The sequence below is a fragment of the Crocodylus porosus genome, unplaced genomic scaffold, assembly GCF_001723895.1.
Source record: "Crocodylus porosus isolate Cpor-Errol unplaced genomic scaffold, CroPor_comp1, whole genome shotgun sequence".
Classification (NCBI taxonomy): Eukaryota; Metazoa; Chordata; order Crocodylia; family Crocodylidae; genus Crocodylus; species Crocodylus porosus.
In genome coordinates, this window is record NW_017728907.1 from 16,324,209 (window position 1) to 16,339,424 (window position 15,216).

General features: G+C 42.5%; 1 protein-coding gene across 6 annotated transcripts in view; it reads right to left on the minus strand.

Annotated features, from left to right (window-relative positions):
* Nucleotides 1-255: 255 nt before the first annotated feature.
* The window catches only part of RC3H1 (ring finger and CCCH-type domains 1), a 49,351-nt gene continuing 34,390 nt past the window's right edge, over nucleotides 256-15,216 (minus strand). For 3 of the 6 annotated variants that reach the window (XM_019530865.1, XM_019530869.1, XM_019530863.1), the window contains 9 exons: nucleotides 13,745-14,127; nucleotides 11,789-11,953; nucleotides 9,431-9,583; nucleotides 6,247-6,460; nucleotides 5,081-5,171; nucleotides 4,823-4,958; nucleotides 3,042-3,212; nucleotides 2,272-2,387; nucleotides 256-660 (listed from right to left, as the gene is read on the minus strand). In XM_019530865.1, coding sequence (XP_019386410.1) covers nucleotides 507-660; nucleotides 2,272-2,387; nucleotides 3,042-3,212; nucleotides 4,823-4,958; nucleotides 5,081-5,171; nucleotides 6,247-6,460; nucleotides 9,431-9,583; nucleotides 11,789-11,953; nucleotides 13,745-14,127 — 1,583 coding nt within the window. In that variant the 3' untranslated portion in view covers nucleotides 256-506. The remainder of the gene's footprint in view (nucleotides 661-2,271; nucleotides 2,388-3,041; nucleotides 3,213-4,822; nucleotides 4,959-5,080; nucleotides 5,172-6,246; nucleotides 6,461-9,430; nucleotides 9,584-11,788; nucleotides 11,954-13,744; nucleotides 14,128-15,216) is intronic. The other 3 variants (XM_019530867.1, XM_019530866.1, XM_019530864.1) reach the window with 3 other exon arrangements.

Here is a 15,216-nt window from a genome sequence, read left to right on the forward strand (position 1 = left end):
CTGACACTGCAATTCCTGGCCTCCCTCCATTTCATGACCCTCATTCACCTTTAGATGCATACAAGGAAGTGGCCAAGTTGTTTTGGTTGTTCAGAAGTGAAGGTGTAAGAAATAATACACTGGATATGTAATAATACAAAGTAAAAGAAAAAACCTACTTCATTAAGATCATACAATTAATCAAACAGAGTATATATATAATATCTTTTTTTTTAAGCCCTGGGATCCAAGGCGTCCAATGTTATTAAAATAAAGTTCATTCACAGAACAAAAACAAATTTAATTTGAATTGCTTGCAGATACTGCTAATTTTCATTTTTTTTAATTAAAAAACGCATTAATGTGAACTATGTGCAGGGTTTGTTTCTAGGAGTGGTGTTTATGCACATTGCCTCCGGACTTGCTGCTGCTGTTATTCTTGGGTTTCTCTGATCACCCCTGGAAGTGAACATGACAGAAGCTACCAACACCCCCCAGCAGAACTTCTGGGAGATGCTTTCTTCACTTCATGGAGCAGAGGTGGGCGTAACTCCTGTTCGCTGGGAGTCATGGTTGTCTCCTCCACCCTCTGGGTCCTCTGTCAGGCTCAGAGATGTGGTCTTGTTTGAAAGGAGGCTGATATTCTCTTGTGTCAAGGCTGATCCATTTGGAACATCACTGCTGAAGGAATGATGTGGAATGAAAAAGGTGTTGAGGATTTTAAAAGATTTTAAAGAGCGAAAGAACAAGCCCTGAATATTTGTTGCCAAAGTGCTGCAACAAACATTTGTGAATTTGCATAAACTGGCATATGCGTGCCTAGAAGATGAATTTTCTATGATTCCTGGATACTCAACAGAAAGAGGAAGTGTTGATGGTAAGAAGTGGAAACAAAACTACTGTAAAGGAATAATTTTAGAATTTTATATATCATAAAATGTACATTAGTGCACAAATTATATACGTCACAAACTCCATTCTAAACCTAAAGTATTAAAAATAGCCAAGTTTCAGAATAGTATTTAAAAATACTTGTCACTGTTTCCATAGCTCAGATGGAAACTCTAATTGTATTACTACTACAGTGTTAAATACTTCTAAGCAAACCATATGTAAGTTATATGCAACTGAATTTATGGTTCTTAAACCACACTGAAACAATCTCATTTCTCTGGGTAATTAAATGCTTTCTACACTGCCTCTAAGAGGCTCATAAAACAGTGATAGTATTAAACTTTAAAGAAACTACCATCTTGAAGTCTGAATTGTCTTTAAAAAACTAAAATGTTAATATTTTAGTGATTTATTTTTCTTTATAGTTAGTTTTAGAGACCAGAATGACTTCTATATTGCATTGAATTTTCTCTTTAAAAGTAGAGTTAATGTGCATACAGCAACATCACATCCCAGGTTCAGCATTATCCTACAACTTACCTGATATGTTTAAAATAAATAAATAAAAAAAATCAGATTTGTACCAATTGGGTTGTAAAGTTAAACCCCAGACAACCAAAAACTGATTTTCATTCACTGAGTTACACTACCTAGATTCAAACTGCTCATAAGAATATAAGAGGTGCCATACTGAGTCAGGCCACAGGTCCATCTAGCTTAGCATCCCATATCTCAGTGGCAGAGAAGAGATGCTGAAGAAGAGTATGCAGGGCTTATCCAGACTGGTCCCACACTCAACTAAATTTACCTAGACTTGTTTCACCTAAAATAACTAAAAAATGTGTGCCTTTCTCTTCAAAACACTTTAATCAGATCTGAACCAATGACCTCAGCCTTAGTGCTATAACCAGTGCTTTAAGAGGCTTCTAAGATGGTTCCTGTAACATTCTAGCCAACAGTGTGTTGTAATGACAGTCTAGTGCAGATGTGGCCCACTTGTTAAAATACACAAAAGTGGTCATTATGCAATGCAAAGTCAGGGGATTCTATCCCGTCTATGAATATCTTCATAGACTACACCAATTTTGGAGCAAATCCCCAAAACAATCCTACTAATAAGATGACAATTTTTTTTTTTCTATTTGGAAACAGTTAACAATTTACGTGCAACTTCACTGCACTCCTGCCAGATGGAATCATCCTTGCCAGATAGAATCATCCTAAATTCACGTTAACACTACAAATAGAATCACTCCATTCTTCACTACCATATAGTTTTATAAAGCATGTTGGAAATGCAGCAGCTGCTCCTTGTATACAAAGGGACAGTCCTGACTAACCTATTAGTTATCTACAGAAAACGTATTCTATGGATCACTGGAAATGACCATCCATTACCTGAATGTCAGTGCCAGATCTTCAGCCGGAACCTTGTTTTGTGGCTCGAGCTGTCCATTTTCTGTCTGTTTACTGGTGCCCAATTTGCTTTTCATATCCAGTGAAGACTGGCTCTCCTTTGAAAAAAAAGATGAAAGAAAATGATGTTGTGGCACTGTACAAAGAGACTGTTACTTCCTTCCATGAGGCCAGAAAAGAATGCCTGTAAATTAACAATCTTGCACAAAGCAACTGACAAAAGCCATAAGACACAGAAGTCGACTCAGTAGAATCTGTCCATTCTCTCAGGATACAGAATTTCCCAAAGAAAGGACTGATCCTTACAAGAAGCAAAAATAAGGATGTGTAATATTGAAAGACAGAGTACTAGACACTGGCCCTCTCCTGGATGGAATATCAAAAGTATTATACAAGTTATACAGCACATGTCACAACTAGCCCATCCATGGTCTCAGAGAAATAAAATAACTGGGCAGTAAATTTGAGCGTAAGAGATTGTGCCTAGTGGCCCAATTATAATTTCAGCTCTACTTTTGCTTTCAAGGGGCTAGAAAAAATGAGTATTTTAAGCAGATAAATTATGAGTACATAATTCGAATTCTAAATAAATATGCTTATCAAGAAATTCTGGACAAAAAACAGGAAACAGGAAGTGGATGAGAGTGATAACGGTCATCCAGCAGAGAGCCTTATCACAAGGGTTATAGTGCTGCGGCAAACCAAGCAGCTTTGCATCCATTCTCACTGCCTCCCATACCCATAGCACTCACCATGCTCAGCTCACGAGTTCTCTTCCCAATTTCCCTCTCCACCTGATGAAGTTCCAAACTCAGCTGTTCACTTGAGATCATTCCAGGCCACTTAGAAGGTGGCGGTGGGGGCTGTGGCTGGCCTGCCAGGGTAGTCGCCTCCCTCTGCAACAGCAGCCTGTTACTAGCAGCCTAAATGCATAAAGCCAAGCACATACAACTGAGCACACAAAACACTCCATGCACAAAGAGGGACAAGGCCATAATTCAGGAGTATTGCCTAGTTGCAAAACTGAAGCCTTCTCTTCCCTTATGAGTTAAGGGTCTCAACTGAAAACAATTCCAAACACAGTTTTAAAGGAAATCTATCTTACATATAACTGGAAGGGTTGTTGTTGTTTTTTTAAAGAGTGGGGGAAAAAAAGGAGTATTTAATATAAGATCACCCTTCCTTCCAGTATGAACTACTGAGAATCTAGCATAGATTCTTCTGGTCATATGAGCAAAATGCATGCAATCACAATTGTTTTATTCCCAGCTTTCACTTAATCTTGTAGCAGTTCAATGGAAGAAGCCCCCTGAATTCTAAATATCTGGTTGCATCTGAACCCAGGATAACAGCCAATCTCAAAGACCCAAATGACAGGTTTATGCCAAAGGGTCAAAAACCATTATAATTACATCCTAAATGATTATGCTTTGACTATGAAGGCAAACAAAATCAGTTACGGCATTACTTAGGGAACCAAACAAGGTAGGGGTTTTGGAACTTTTCAATACTCTTCCATTATGGCATCAAAGGCAAACAGGGACATCTTTTTAAAAGAAGCAATTTCTCCTCTTGGTCCTGAACAAGAACACAAGTCACTTTTCAAGTAACTGAGAAATGTGTGCTTCTTGCAGTTGTTCATTGATGTTCAAATATTGTGAACTCCATAATAAAGCCACAATAAGAGCCCCTGCTTTAGAAAGCAGAGTCTCAGCTAATTAAACTATTCTAATGTTCTTGCTGGGAAAAACCTCAATTTGTTTAGCTGTAAGGTACCTTTTAATTCTTTCCCTTTCTAGGAAAATCATTACTAAATTGAGATGGCAACTTTGCTGCAGCAAAAACACCTTCACCTTCACTGTGTTTTAAAAACTTCTCCTGCTGCAAAATCCTACAGAATGAAAAAGCTATAGATACTGCTCATCATCTGTTTTATAAATACACTTCCATTCCATCCTCCCCAGAAAGATTACTCTTATTCTAGGGAGAGCTGACTTCAAAACAAACAATCTTTGGGGCCCAAAAGATTAATGTCTTCAATATCCATTTTGTTCAGGATTGTGGCTTGTGCTGTTTAGGAAGAAAAGGTTTCCACAACAAAGCCAAAGGACACAGACAAAACATTCAGCTTTCTGAATACAGAAACTGACTTTGACAAAGGCTGAAAAGCCAAGAGCAATAAAATAATCTACATGTATTCCCCCAACATTCCTGCAGACCTTAAGGCCCAGAGAAGACAGAGAAAGAGGACAAGCATGAATGTTGTCCAAACATCATATGCTATCATAACTAAGTTGCAAATAATGTTTTTAAAGATTTTAAGTGCAAAAAAAATCTACAGTTCCTGTTGATGTACAGTAAGGCAGTTTTCCTTTCTGTTCAAGTGCTGGAAAATCCTGGTGCGAGATATTATGGAGTTCAAAATATTAAAGGAAGAATAAATGGCTTTTCATAGGCATATTTAAATTCAGCGTTCTCTCTTTCTCTCTCCCCCCACTTCATCTCTCGTCTCTTCAAAGACATAGGTACAAACCTCTAGTCCTCTAAGTTGTGTCTGCTGGCTGATCTGATGGTTTAGCTGCTGCAGTTCCAATCTGAGCTGCTGCTCTCTCTCAGCTGAGGGCAAAGTTTTCCCATGACCAGTAATGTCTGACATGGATAACCTCTCTCTTTCATTGCAGGAAAGGGATCGGGAAGAAAAGAGAAGATGTGCAGTTAATAGCTTTGCTAAATTTGATGAAAAAGGACTAGTGTACACAGAATAAGTAAATATATATAAAAATATTTCCACCTGTCACTGAACCGTCCCTGAGAAGGTATATTTTGATGGGGTAAATATGGAGAACTTCCCCAACTGCCATGAGTTCCATATGGACTGTAATCTGCAAAACAGGAGTATTTATCCAGAAAAATCAATTCCATGTTACAGTGATTCAGGCTAAAAAAAAGCATCTGATAAATAATCCAGAGATGAATACATAAATGAGACCAGTCACAGACCACCCTAATAATATATCCTGGAAATTTAACTGTTGCCAAAATTCTTGGTGTAGGAATGCTATGCTGTAACAATTTAGCATAGGTAGAAAGGAAGTACGGCACAATGACACCTTAGAACAGGGGTTGTTAACTGGGGGTAGGGCCATCTGGCTTGGGGGGGAGGGGGCAGCAACTGGGGCAACCACCCCAGCCCCTGCACTTTGGGTGGCCACACGGAGCTAGGCAGAGTGGCCATGGTGACACCCCCCTCCCTGCCGCCAAATCTGCCGCCAGCTCTCTTGCGTCTGGGGTGGGGTCCCGCATAGGCTGATTTGCCCCAGACCCTGCACAGGTCATCTCCAGCTGGGGGTACACAGATCCCTGGGGGTACTTTAGAAGGCCCTAGGGGGTACATGCAGGCAGGGATGAAGACCCTGTATAGTAAAAAATAAAAAATCTTAAGTCCATGCATTTTCCAAGAGGTGCCTTGAGTCTAAAAAGGTTGATCCCTGTTCTAAACTACCACCCTGCCCTACCTCCTGCTTGACTTTAGACTAACATAGCTAATCACCTCTCTGTCTTATATCAGATATACATCCAGATGGTTGAGAACAGAGAGAAAAGGTTCTTTAGTATCAGAATGAGAATGCAATGGGAGGAAACTGAGAAACCTGTTAAAAAAACATTTTTAAAAATACTGAGATCCCTTTGGTTCTGCTACAGTCTCTCAAGGGAAGCTGGGAGCTGCCCCACTGGGTAAGGCTCAATTCCATATAGAACATGAAGCCTCCAAATATATCTTGTATTTACAGAGATAACATATTTTTCCATTTCTATGTTCCATAGTTAGAGCTTGGTGGTATCAACTACCATATAAATTTTCACATAAGTTTTCAGGGGTATCTGTTTTTACTTAAACTACATTGAAAAATTAAAAGAAGCTATGGTAAAAGAAATATTTCTGTACACATATTATACCTGATATGTTCATAGATTTGGTGGAAGCTCCCTGAACTGCCATGGCCTGCATAGGGCCAGAACTCTGGTACATCGCTTTGGAAGTACGCGAGATGGCCCCAAACCTTGATACAGTTGGCCGGTCTCCAAATGGGATGAGGTCATCATCCCCTGTCTCTGCTGCTCTTCTCTGCATGTCCAACCGCTGATCACGAATGGTTTTATTATCTACATTCTGAACAAGAAATTAAAAAAAAATTAAAGCCAACAACTTAAGTTAAGGAGAATAAGAACTTTCTGTGCTGTTTGCTGGCAAATCATGGAAAATATTAGTATATGCAATTTTTGTTCACCTGACAGACTTGAAAAATATGGTCCATACTGGTGTTTTCCAAGATTTACCAACAAGCAGCAGGGGAAAGAAGTTTACTATATATGGAATTTTTGTTTTCTGTTCCTCCTCTTAGTCCTTGTCTCTAGCCAGGCTCTCTGTTCCACAGTTCAGAACTTCCACAGTTGGACATACGCACTTCAGTTGATCAAACTTGCAATGTTATCTACCACCACTATTAACTAAAGGAGTCTGAAGAGCAGCGATTAGACAGAGAAGAAAGTAATAACTATGAAGAAACTAAGAAGGAGCAAGGCCAACCATGACAAAAGAAAGGAAGACCAGAAGATGATCAGATGCATTATACCAGGGGAGGAGGAGCACAGGTAAAAGGGACCTTCTTCCAAAGATCGCCGCCTATACAGCCAATGGCCTCATCATACATTTAAATGTCAGTCATTGTTTCATAGAGTACTTCTGTCAGAATCCAGTTCATCTGTGCATGGACAAGTGTTCTCTAATCAAGGAAATGGTTCATACTTGTTTCTTTTCCAGCACAAATACAAATGACCCAGGAAAGGAGAAGTCGAATGCTTACCCTTAAATTCTCAAGATCAAGAGCCATGATTTGATTTTAGATTTGTTATTTTAGACTTGTTTTTAAATAGTAAAGACATTATAGAAGATCTGATCTCACAGTCCAGCATAAGTCCATTTCTATTAAAAGGTTACAAACCTACTTTTTTTGTTCTTCCAAGGGTTTTTTTTTTTATTTTCAGATGACTGATAAACTTAAGGAAGCAATTAAAGATGTTAGCTGGACTGAGGAGCTATGTAGGAGAGCCTGTGAATTTCTTTAAAAAGGTGCTGGTGCACCTTGCATAGGATACTACCTGAATCCAAAGTAAAGGAAAAAAAACTTGTGTGGAAAAGGAACCAACTGAATGAATAACCAATTCAAAAAGGATATTAGGAATAAGCAGAGAGCCTACAAGACTTGAAGGTGGTTACTAGTGGAGTTCTACAACATCAGGTTTGATATCAATATTACTAAATAATTTTCACTAGTGACTGACAAACGTAGGTAAGTATATGTTAATGAAATCTGCTGGTGACAAATATTTGGGAGGCATCATCAATACATGGAAGGACCAGGGTATCTTTTTTTGTAAAAGGGGGAGGACATTGGCAATACAAAATGCAAGTACCTTGAACGGAGCGTGCAGAAAAGGCCTAGGAGTTTACTTGCTATGGCTGGAGAAGTCTACTGGGAAGCATTTTCAGTGGGAAGCTGAGAGCTGTGAGGCAACAACCATACTAATCTAGCCAATGTGTAGGTCTGAGAGGAACTTCCTTCTTGGTGATAAGAAAAAGAGGCTTTTCTCTCTCTCCCTCTCAAATACCACTTGCTCCATTTTGGGTATATCTCATACCATTTTTCAAGTTTAGAATCTAACAGTTCTGCCAAATACAAGCATAACAGATAGCAGAAAACTGCAAATTAAACCAAATGAATCCACTATCCAAAGCTGCTGAGGAAAGGAATTTTCAGCCCTCCTTACTCTCTCTGCTTTTTCTGGGAGGAAGCCCCCTTTTATCTCCACTATTTCATACAGCTCATATTGCTATATACTGCATTTTCTTGTGCAGTGCATGCTTTAAGACATGCACCTTGCTTTTGAGAAGGGAGAATGAAGAAAAAAAGATTTTTCAAATGTTATGGCTTCACAGAACAGGGACAGGGCTTAATCTTTATTCTACTTAAGTTTCTCTCTCTTGCTTAGTGAAATACTGAAACCCTAGTTGCTTCTGAAGACTGGTCTCCATAGGCGGACCTATAATTCTGAAAAGCATTAAAAAGTCTATATGGCTGGGAAATAGAAAAGGAGAGACCAGGAGTAGCTACCAGACAGCATCTTTGCCAGAATAAAGGTTAGCTTGATTAGTGGAATATCAAGACCATTAAAAAGGAAAGACACACCTGTGGAATTAAGAACAAAAGCCACCAGGTCAATGTCCTCCCTCAGCTACTTGACTAGAAACGCCACTGCTGCTACTGAGTAGTTGGTTTTAAAGCAGAAATGTAAGTGGGTGACAGTCAGCAGGGTGGAATTCCGCTTCTACTCCAGGCAGAAAAATCAGCTTCCCTGTTTCAGTTGATCAAAGACATGCACCCCAATTCTGGGGGCTGATTTTGAGGGATAGGCGCATCTAGTATGCAAGAAAATACGGGTATGTATTTCATATTACCTTCCTCATATCGCTCAGCTGAGGTCCAGAAAGACGGTAAACTAAGCAAAGGGGAGCCCCAAGCATCTGCTTCCAACAAGACAGGAAGGAACTAAGAAAGACTGACTACATGTAGAGGAGGAACAGAAGCTGACCACAAAAAACCCCCAAAAATGTACAGTTCAGACCAGGGATAGCTGGTAAATGCAATACCCTGACAAGCCTTCAGGCAAAACAATCTTTACAAAAAAATACAGCAGCACCAGGACCTTCCTATTCAGTAGGCTGTATGAATATCGCCTGTGTTGCTATTGCATTTCAATGAAAAGTGTTAAGTATTTTCATCCCATAAAGGAGATGATTGGCAGACAGTCATGGTTTTGATGGCAAACTGACCACACGATAAAGAGTCAGAAAAGTGCTGAAATGCATAGAGTCAGTATCAAACTTCAGTATTACATTGCATCTGCAACTGCCCTGAAAGTAATTCTGGGTACTGGCACTTTGCTGCAAACATTCACACTATCCCTTTGACTGCATGATACATTAGGGCTCAAATAAACATGCTACAGTCACTCTGCAAAGCAAGAAAAGGAGTGTCTCTACAATTTAAATTATTATTGACATTCTTACATCTCAACTTACCGCCATGTCCACACTCCCTGCTGCCACAACATCTTTGGGTTTTGCATCTTTGGTTCCAATGTAGGAGCCAATGGTGTCACATGACCAGGGAGAGTACTGACTATAGTCATTTCCTTTGTATTTCCCAGCTACCTTCAGGTCTTCCTCCAAGTACTGTAGAGAAAAAACCTAGTTTTGTAAGTAAGTTGAAGGAGGTGTATCACAGGAATTGCTGATTTCTGTGACAGTTAACTTGAAGCTGGCAGAATTTTGACCAGAGCCACAATAGGAAGCTTAGTTTATATATATTGCATGCACATGCACCATTCCCTCCCAGCAAGTAAGTCTGTTGTGGGGAAGAGGTATAAGGGAGGCAGATCAAGGCCCCTGTGGTGAGGGAAGGAGCAAGACAGAGACAGGGGCAGGGGTGAACAGGGCCCTGGAGTGGTTGTGAGAAGCTTGGAGCCCAGACAGTTCTTCTCCTGCCGCTATGCGCACCCCTGGGACAGATATGGGGGCATGCGCCTCCAACAATTTGTATGCAGGGTGGAGGTGGGCTGACCTCTGCACCCTGCTGCCAGTGCCCCGAGAGTGGTGCAATGTCATGTGCCTCCTGCACGCTGGCTGCGCTGCTTGCCCAGCTGTGGGAGGCATGTGGCGGGGGGTGTGGAGTGCAGCCTGCAGCAGCAGCCTGCCTCTGCCCTGCAAACAGCACAGACTGGGGGGGCATGTATCCTCTGTGGCTGCCCCAGGAATGCACGCAGTGTCGGGAACCCCCCTGCATCCCTGGATGAGCCACCCAGACACCAAGCATTCCACAACCTGCCCCGGGGCCCCATTTACCCCTCCCCCCCCAGCAGGGGCCTTGTTCTACCCCACTATGCCCTTTCCCTCCCCTGCACCCCTTCCCATCCACACATGCACTTACTGGGTGCTGCTCCACACTTGCACTTGCTGGGCTGGGCTGAGTTCCCAGCCATCTGCAGGCTCCAGCTACTCATCTCTGCCTGCGTGTGCCCCTGCCATGCCACTGCAGCCACCCAGAGCCTGTGCCCGGGTTGCCTGCATTTGGTGGGGTTAAGCTCCATTAGCCCTGGCCTTCCTCTGCCTATGCCAGCTTTCCCTCCTCCATGGACAGCACAGCCAGAGGAGAGCCCATGAAGGGGGCAGGTGCAGGCTGCCTCCTGTGGGTTCAGGGGACCTGGCTCCCCACTGCTGCACGCACTCCTGGAGCAGCCAGGGGGACCCATGCCTGCCCAGATCTGTGTTGGGTGGGGGCTGGCTGCCTGCTGTGGGCTTAGGCTCCCCACCCTGTTGCCCTCCCCTGGGGCCTCCACAGCTCAGCAGGGGAGACCTGGTGCATCAGGGCAGAGCAGGGAAGCTTGCTGCTGCCATTGTGAGCTCTGCCACCATGGTGACACCTCCTGCCCATCCTGCATCAGTGAGGGGCACAACCCTGCACCACCACCCCTGCTGCTGCCAGTGTGGGAAGGGTTGTGTCACTAGGGCAGTGCAGAGCTCACAGTGGCAAGTAGCTTCCCTGCTCCACTCTGCCTTGCCACACTGGGTCCTGCCCGCTGGGCTGTGGAGGCCCCAAGGAAAGGCAGCAGGGTGGGGAGCCTGAGCCCACCCCTGCCCTGTGCACAGATCTGGGGGGCACAGGTCCCCCTGCCACTTGCCTCCCCCACCCTGGAAGTGTGCACTGTGGCTGGGAGCTGGCCCCACCCTCATCCCCTAGACAAGCCACCCGCAACTCTGTGACATTCCAGTCCTGAGCCCCAAACTGCACATGCTGCCTGGCTGGGCAGCAGCCCCAGCCTCAGCCCTTCCATACTCCCTCCCTATGGGGGCCTCAATCCCCCACCCCCAGCCAGACTTACCTGCAGAAGCTGCACTCCAGGCTGCCTGGCATTCGCATGGCACCCCCTGCCTGACTGCCCTCCTCCCACTCCCCCAGCCCCCTGCAGGCTAGAACTCTACCAGCCAGCAGACAGCTCTTTGCAAAAGTGCAAAATCCACGCATTTCTCTGCTAAAATGAGAAATCTGTGTTTTTCTCCATTTTCCAGTGGGAAATGGAAAACCCAGATCCCTGTACATAACTAAGGACTACTGACAGACCAATGGACTAATGGCCAGCCAAGAATAATTTCCTCAAGATGGCACCATAAGGACCCTTCACACCTGGAGAGGTGTCCCTCATAGCATTAAAAAAAATTCCTTTCCTATTTAATAGGCCCATCAATTCAGCTTTTCAGAAGATCAAGTTGTGTGAAAAACATCTGCCGTTAATGCGTGCTTTCCTCTGACCACCCCCTAGCTCCCTACAACCATTTCTGATGACATCAGCAACCCAAAAACTTACTTAAAAATGTGCTTACCTCCTCTGGGTGGAAAGTGTGAGGCAGAGTTGGTGAGGGTGCAAAGGGAGGTGGGGAGATCACCTTCCTCTCTTCTAGCTGGGCCATGATTTCTTTCCGTCGGCGGTGAAGCTCATCCAGACTAGGATGGGGCTGAGGTGAAGATGGAAATCTGTTACAAGGCTCCTAAAAATTTTAAACATAAAAAGTACATTCATTTGTAAAAAGCTGTTTTACACACAACTACACAATTCCACTCTACAAAGAAAGGAGAAATATGGGGAAAAATATTGATAAGCTAACACCAAAAGCACCAATTAAGGCTTTTCTTCATACCAGATTTTGCACGTCTTGTGGGCTGAAATGTTATTTACTCCACAGAAAGTTCAAGTGGACAATAATGCAAGCTTCCCCAAAAATACTGGGTATCAAATTACCGAAAATACTTGAAGCTCTATCTAGCCCAGGGGTTGTCAACTGGAAGTACATATACCCCTGGGGGTACTTCGGACGGTCCCAGGGGGTACTTGGGACTGTGGTGGGGGGAAGCAGTGCATGGCGGCAGCACAGAATGGCAAATGGTGGCGATGGCTGCCATGTGAGCTCCCTGCCCTCCACTGCCACCATTCACCACTCTGCCACTGCCAGCTTCATTTTTCCACTCCCCACCCATCTGGAGAGGGGTACACTCTAGAAGAGGCACCCTCCTTAAAAAAGGTTGAAAACCCCACATCTAGCCCAGTGGTTCTAACATTTTTTTTAACTCTAAAATTCACACCAGGACCAAAAATTAATATTTAATCTACACTACTTTGTGCATTTATGACCATAATGCTCCAAGACAGAGAATGGCAAACTGTCATTCCTGAGACACAGAACAGCAGCAGTATAAGTTATATCTTGTTCTCCTAAGTAGTCATGCTTCATGAACAGGATTGTACCTCAAACAGATTCATCAGTTTGGATGCCTAATAAATTTACAGAATAGCAAATTTTAATCCATGAATTATTTTAAAATAATTCACAGACTGGGTAATAGGATAGAAAACTTTTCATTTCCACATTGCCCCTTGGATTCAGCTGTGTTGTGGAATGATTGCTTTCATTCGGTTTCATGTTTTATGGAAAGCAAAATTTGACCTTTTTCCAGTTTTGATCAGATGGATATCCTCAGCACCAAATGGTATATTGTACTGCCATTCCACTTGACAAATCTCACTCAACTCAAGAGGCCAAATACAGAATAGGTCATGAATTACTTTCCCACTTCCCTAACAAACGTCCTCTTCTTGAAATATCCTTCAGGTCAAAGATGGTCTGTGCCAGGAGGGACACAGCACTATTTGCCCATGCTGTACCTGTTCTGCATGTGAGAGAGAGTCCATCTCTATAAAACTAAGTTTAGCTAAATAAAAGCTCAAAAAAAGCCAGGGACCTCAAGGGCTCCCAAGATGATGATACAACGTTTCTATACTTAAAGTCACCAGTTCACGGTCCTGCATTTTATCAAGATTCAACTTCACTGCTGATTCATAAGAGGTGTTGATGAATTTAGAGATTTGGCTACAAGGAGGAACATGACCTGCCTTACTAGGACTACATTAATAATGATTTTTGGCAAACTCCAAAACAGAAGTGTTTTCAGATTATTTAACTCCTTTTTTAACAATTTAAGTCAATTTCCAATTAAAATACCAACTCAAGTTCCTGATTTTTCCCCCCTTCTCAAAAAAACCTTTGTTGAATTGTATCTCAATACACAAATAGTTTCAGTATGTTTGAAACTGCCTTTTAGGGAGAAATATGATGGAAGAAATAAGTTCATCTCCTCTATATGCAGCCCTAAGTAAAGCTGAGTTTTTAGTTTAACTCCCCCCTGAAATGCATTTCAGCTCTGGAGGAAAATGTGCTAAATATAACTTTGTTTTTTTCTGAGCAGATGACAGAAGTAAATATAATATATTTATTAAGTCATACTCTGTGGCATGAAGGTCTGATCTGACCAAGATGTGGAGCCACTGGACAATAACCCTCCATTTGCTGGTATCTGTCCCTGGATTCCTGTACATACGGAGGCACAGCTGTCTGGGGAATTTCAATGGGCACAGGGCTTCCTCTGACAATATCTTCTCGCTGGTATGGTTGAGCAGGGGGATACACACGACGACTGTCATAGTGTGGTGGGTAAATGGGTTGCCCCATTGGAGGATACTGTTGTGGTGGCGTGTACTGGGAGTTCACCACGCGGTCCGGGAGATAAGCCGGGTAATGCTCTAAATAAGGAGGACCAGGTTCAGGAGCTGATGGAGGTCGGACAAAACGAGGCATGCACTGCGAGGACTGAGTAGGATAGTACACTCCTGAATATATGAAACAAGAATGGAAAAAACAAAACAAAAGCATCACTGATCATCAATTGCTTGCTGTCATTAACTCCTCAAAATATACCAATCTACAGCCATCTTGAAAAACAGGAGGAGCAGCAAATAATTTTTGAACATATCTGCATGTTCCAAGTGCTGTAAATAGTAAGTTTCCACATAAATGGAAAGCAAACCACAATCCAGGAAGTGAGGGTGAACCATACAAGGCATCAGGAAAGTGAAAAGCTAGCAAACAGCAGGAGAGGAGCCTCAGCAGCAAATGCTGAGCCCAGCACAGATTAGTTGCTGCAGTCTATGTATTCTCTTCTGCATGGATCAAAAGGAGTAATATTCTCTCTCCAACAAGGATGAACTCAGTACAGGTCTCTTCAACATTTTATGAGTGCTGATGGCTAGGAGTGTATGAATGGGTGCTGACAATCTGAGCAATATCCTTCAAGAAATCAACAAAATTATAACATAGTTTGCCTCTCTCTATTTGCTACTGCTGTCACACAAACTGATTTCCAAGACTCCAGATGAACTGAAAAAAAGTTGGTTCTACTCTACTCCCTAGATGTAAGAATAGACTTCAAGCCCTGTAGAGGAAAAGCTAAACAGGGCTCAAGTTCCCAGTTTTGTGAAAGTTTCAGATTTTTTTTTCCCCAATCTGTTGGATAATCCACACATGCATAAAATTAAATGTTTTGGGTCAAATTTTGTAGATAGATAGGGTTCTCACTTAGAGATGAAGCCAAACAAACATTTTATTACTCTAGGTCTCTCACTTCTTCCTGCTCTTTTCTAGAAAACTTATTCTCTGCTTCACTTTTAATTCTTTTCTGGCTCTATGTTGGTTTTCTCTTCTCTCCTAATTTACCACACATCCCGAGAACCCTTCCGTTTCTTTAAAGCTTTACTTTCTTCATTTGTCTCTCTCATTTCTAGCAACCTCTTCTTCCTCCAATCTGTCATTCATCCATAACTGCTTCCTTGTTTGCTTCCCTATTTTATCCCTCTTTTGCTTCCTATCTTTTCCTTTCTTTGCTTCCACACCTATTACTCTCTGATGCAAACATTACTGAA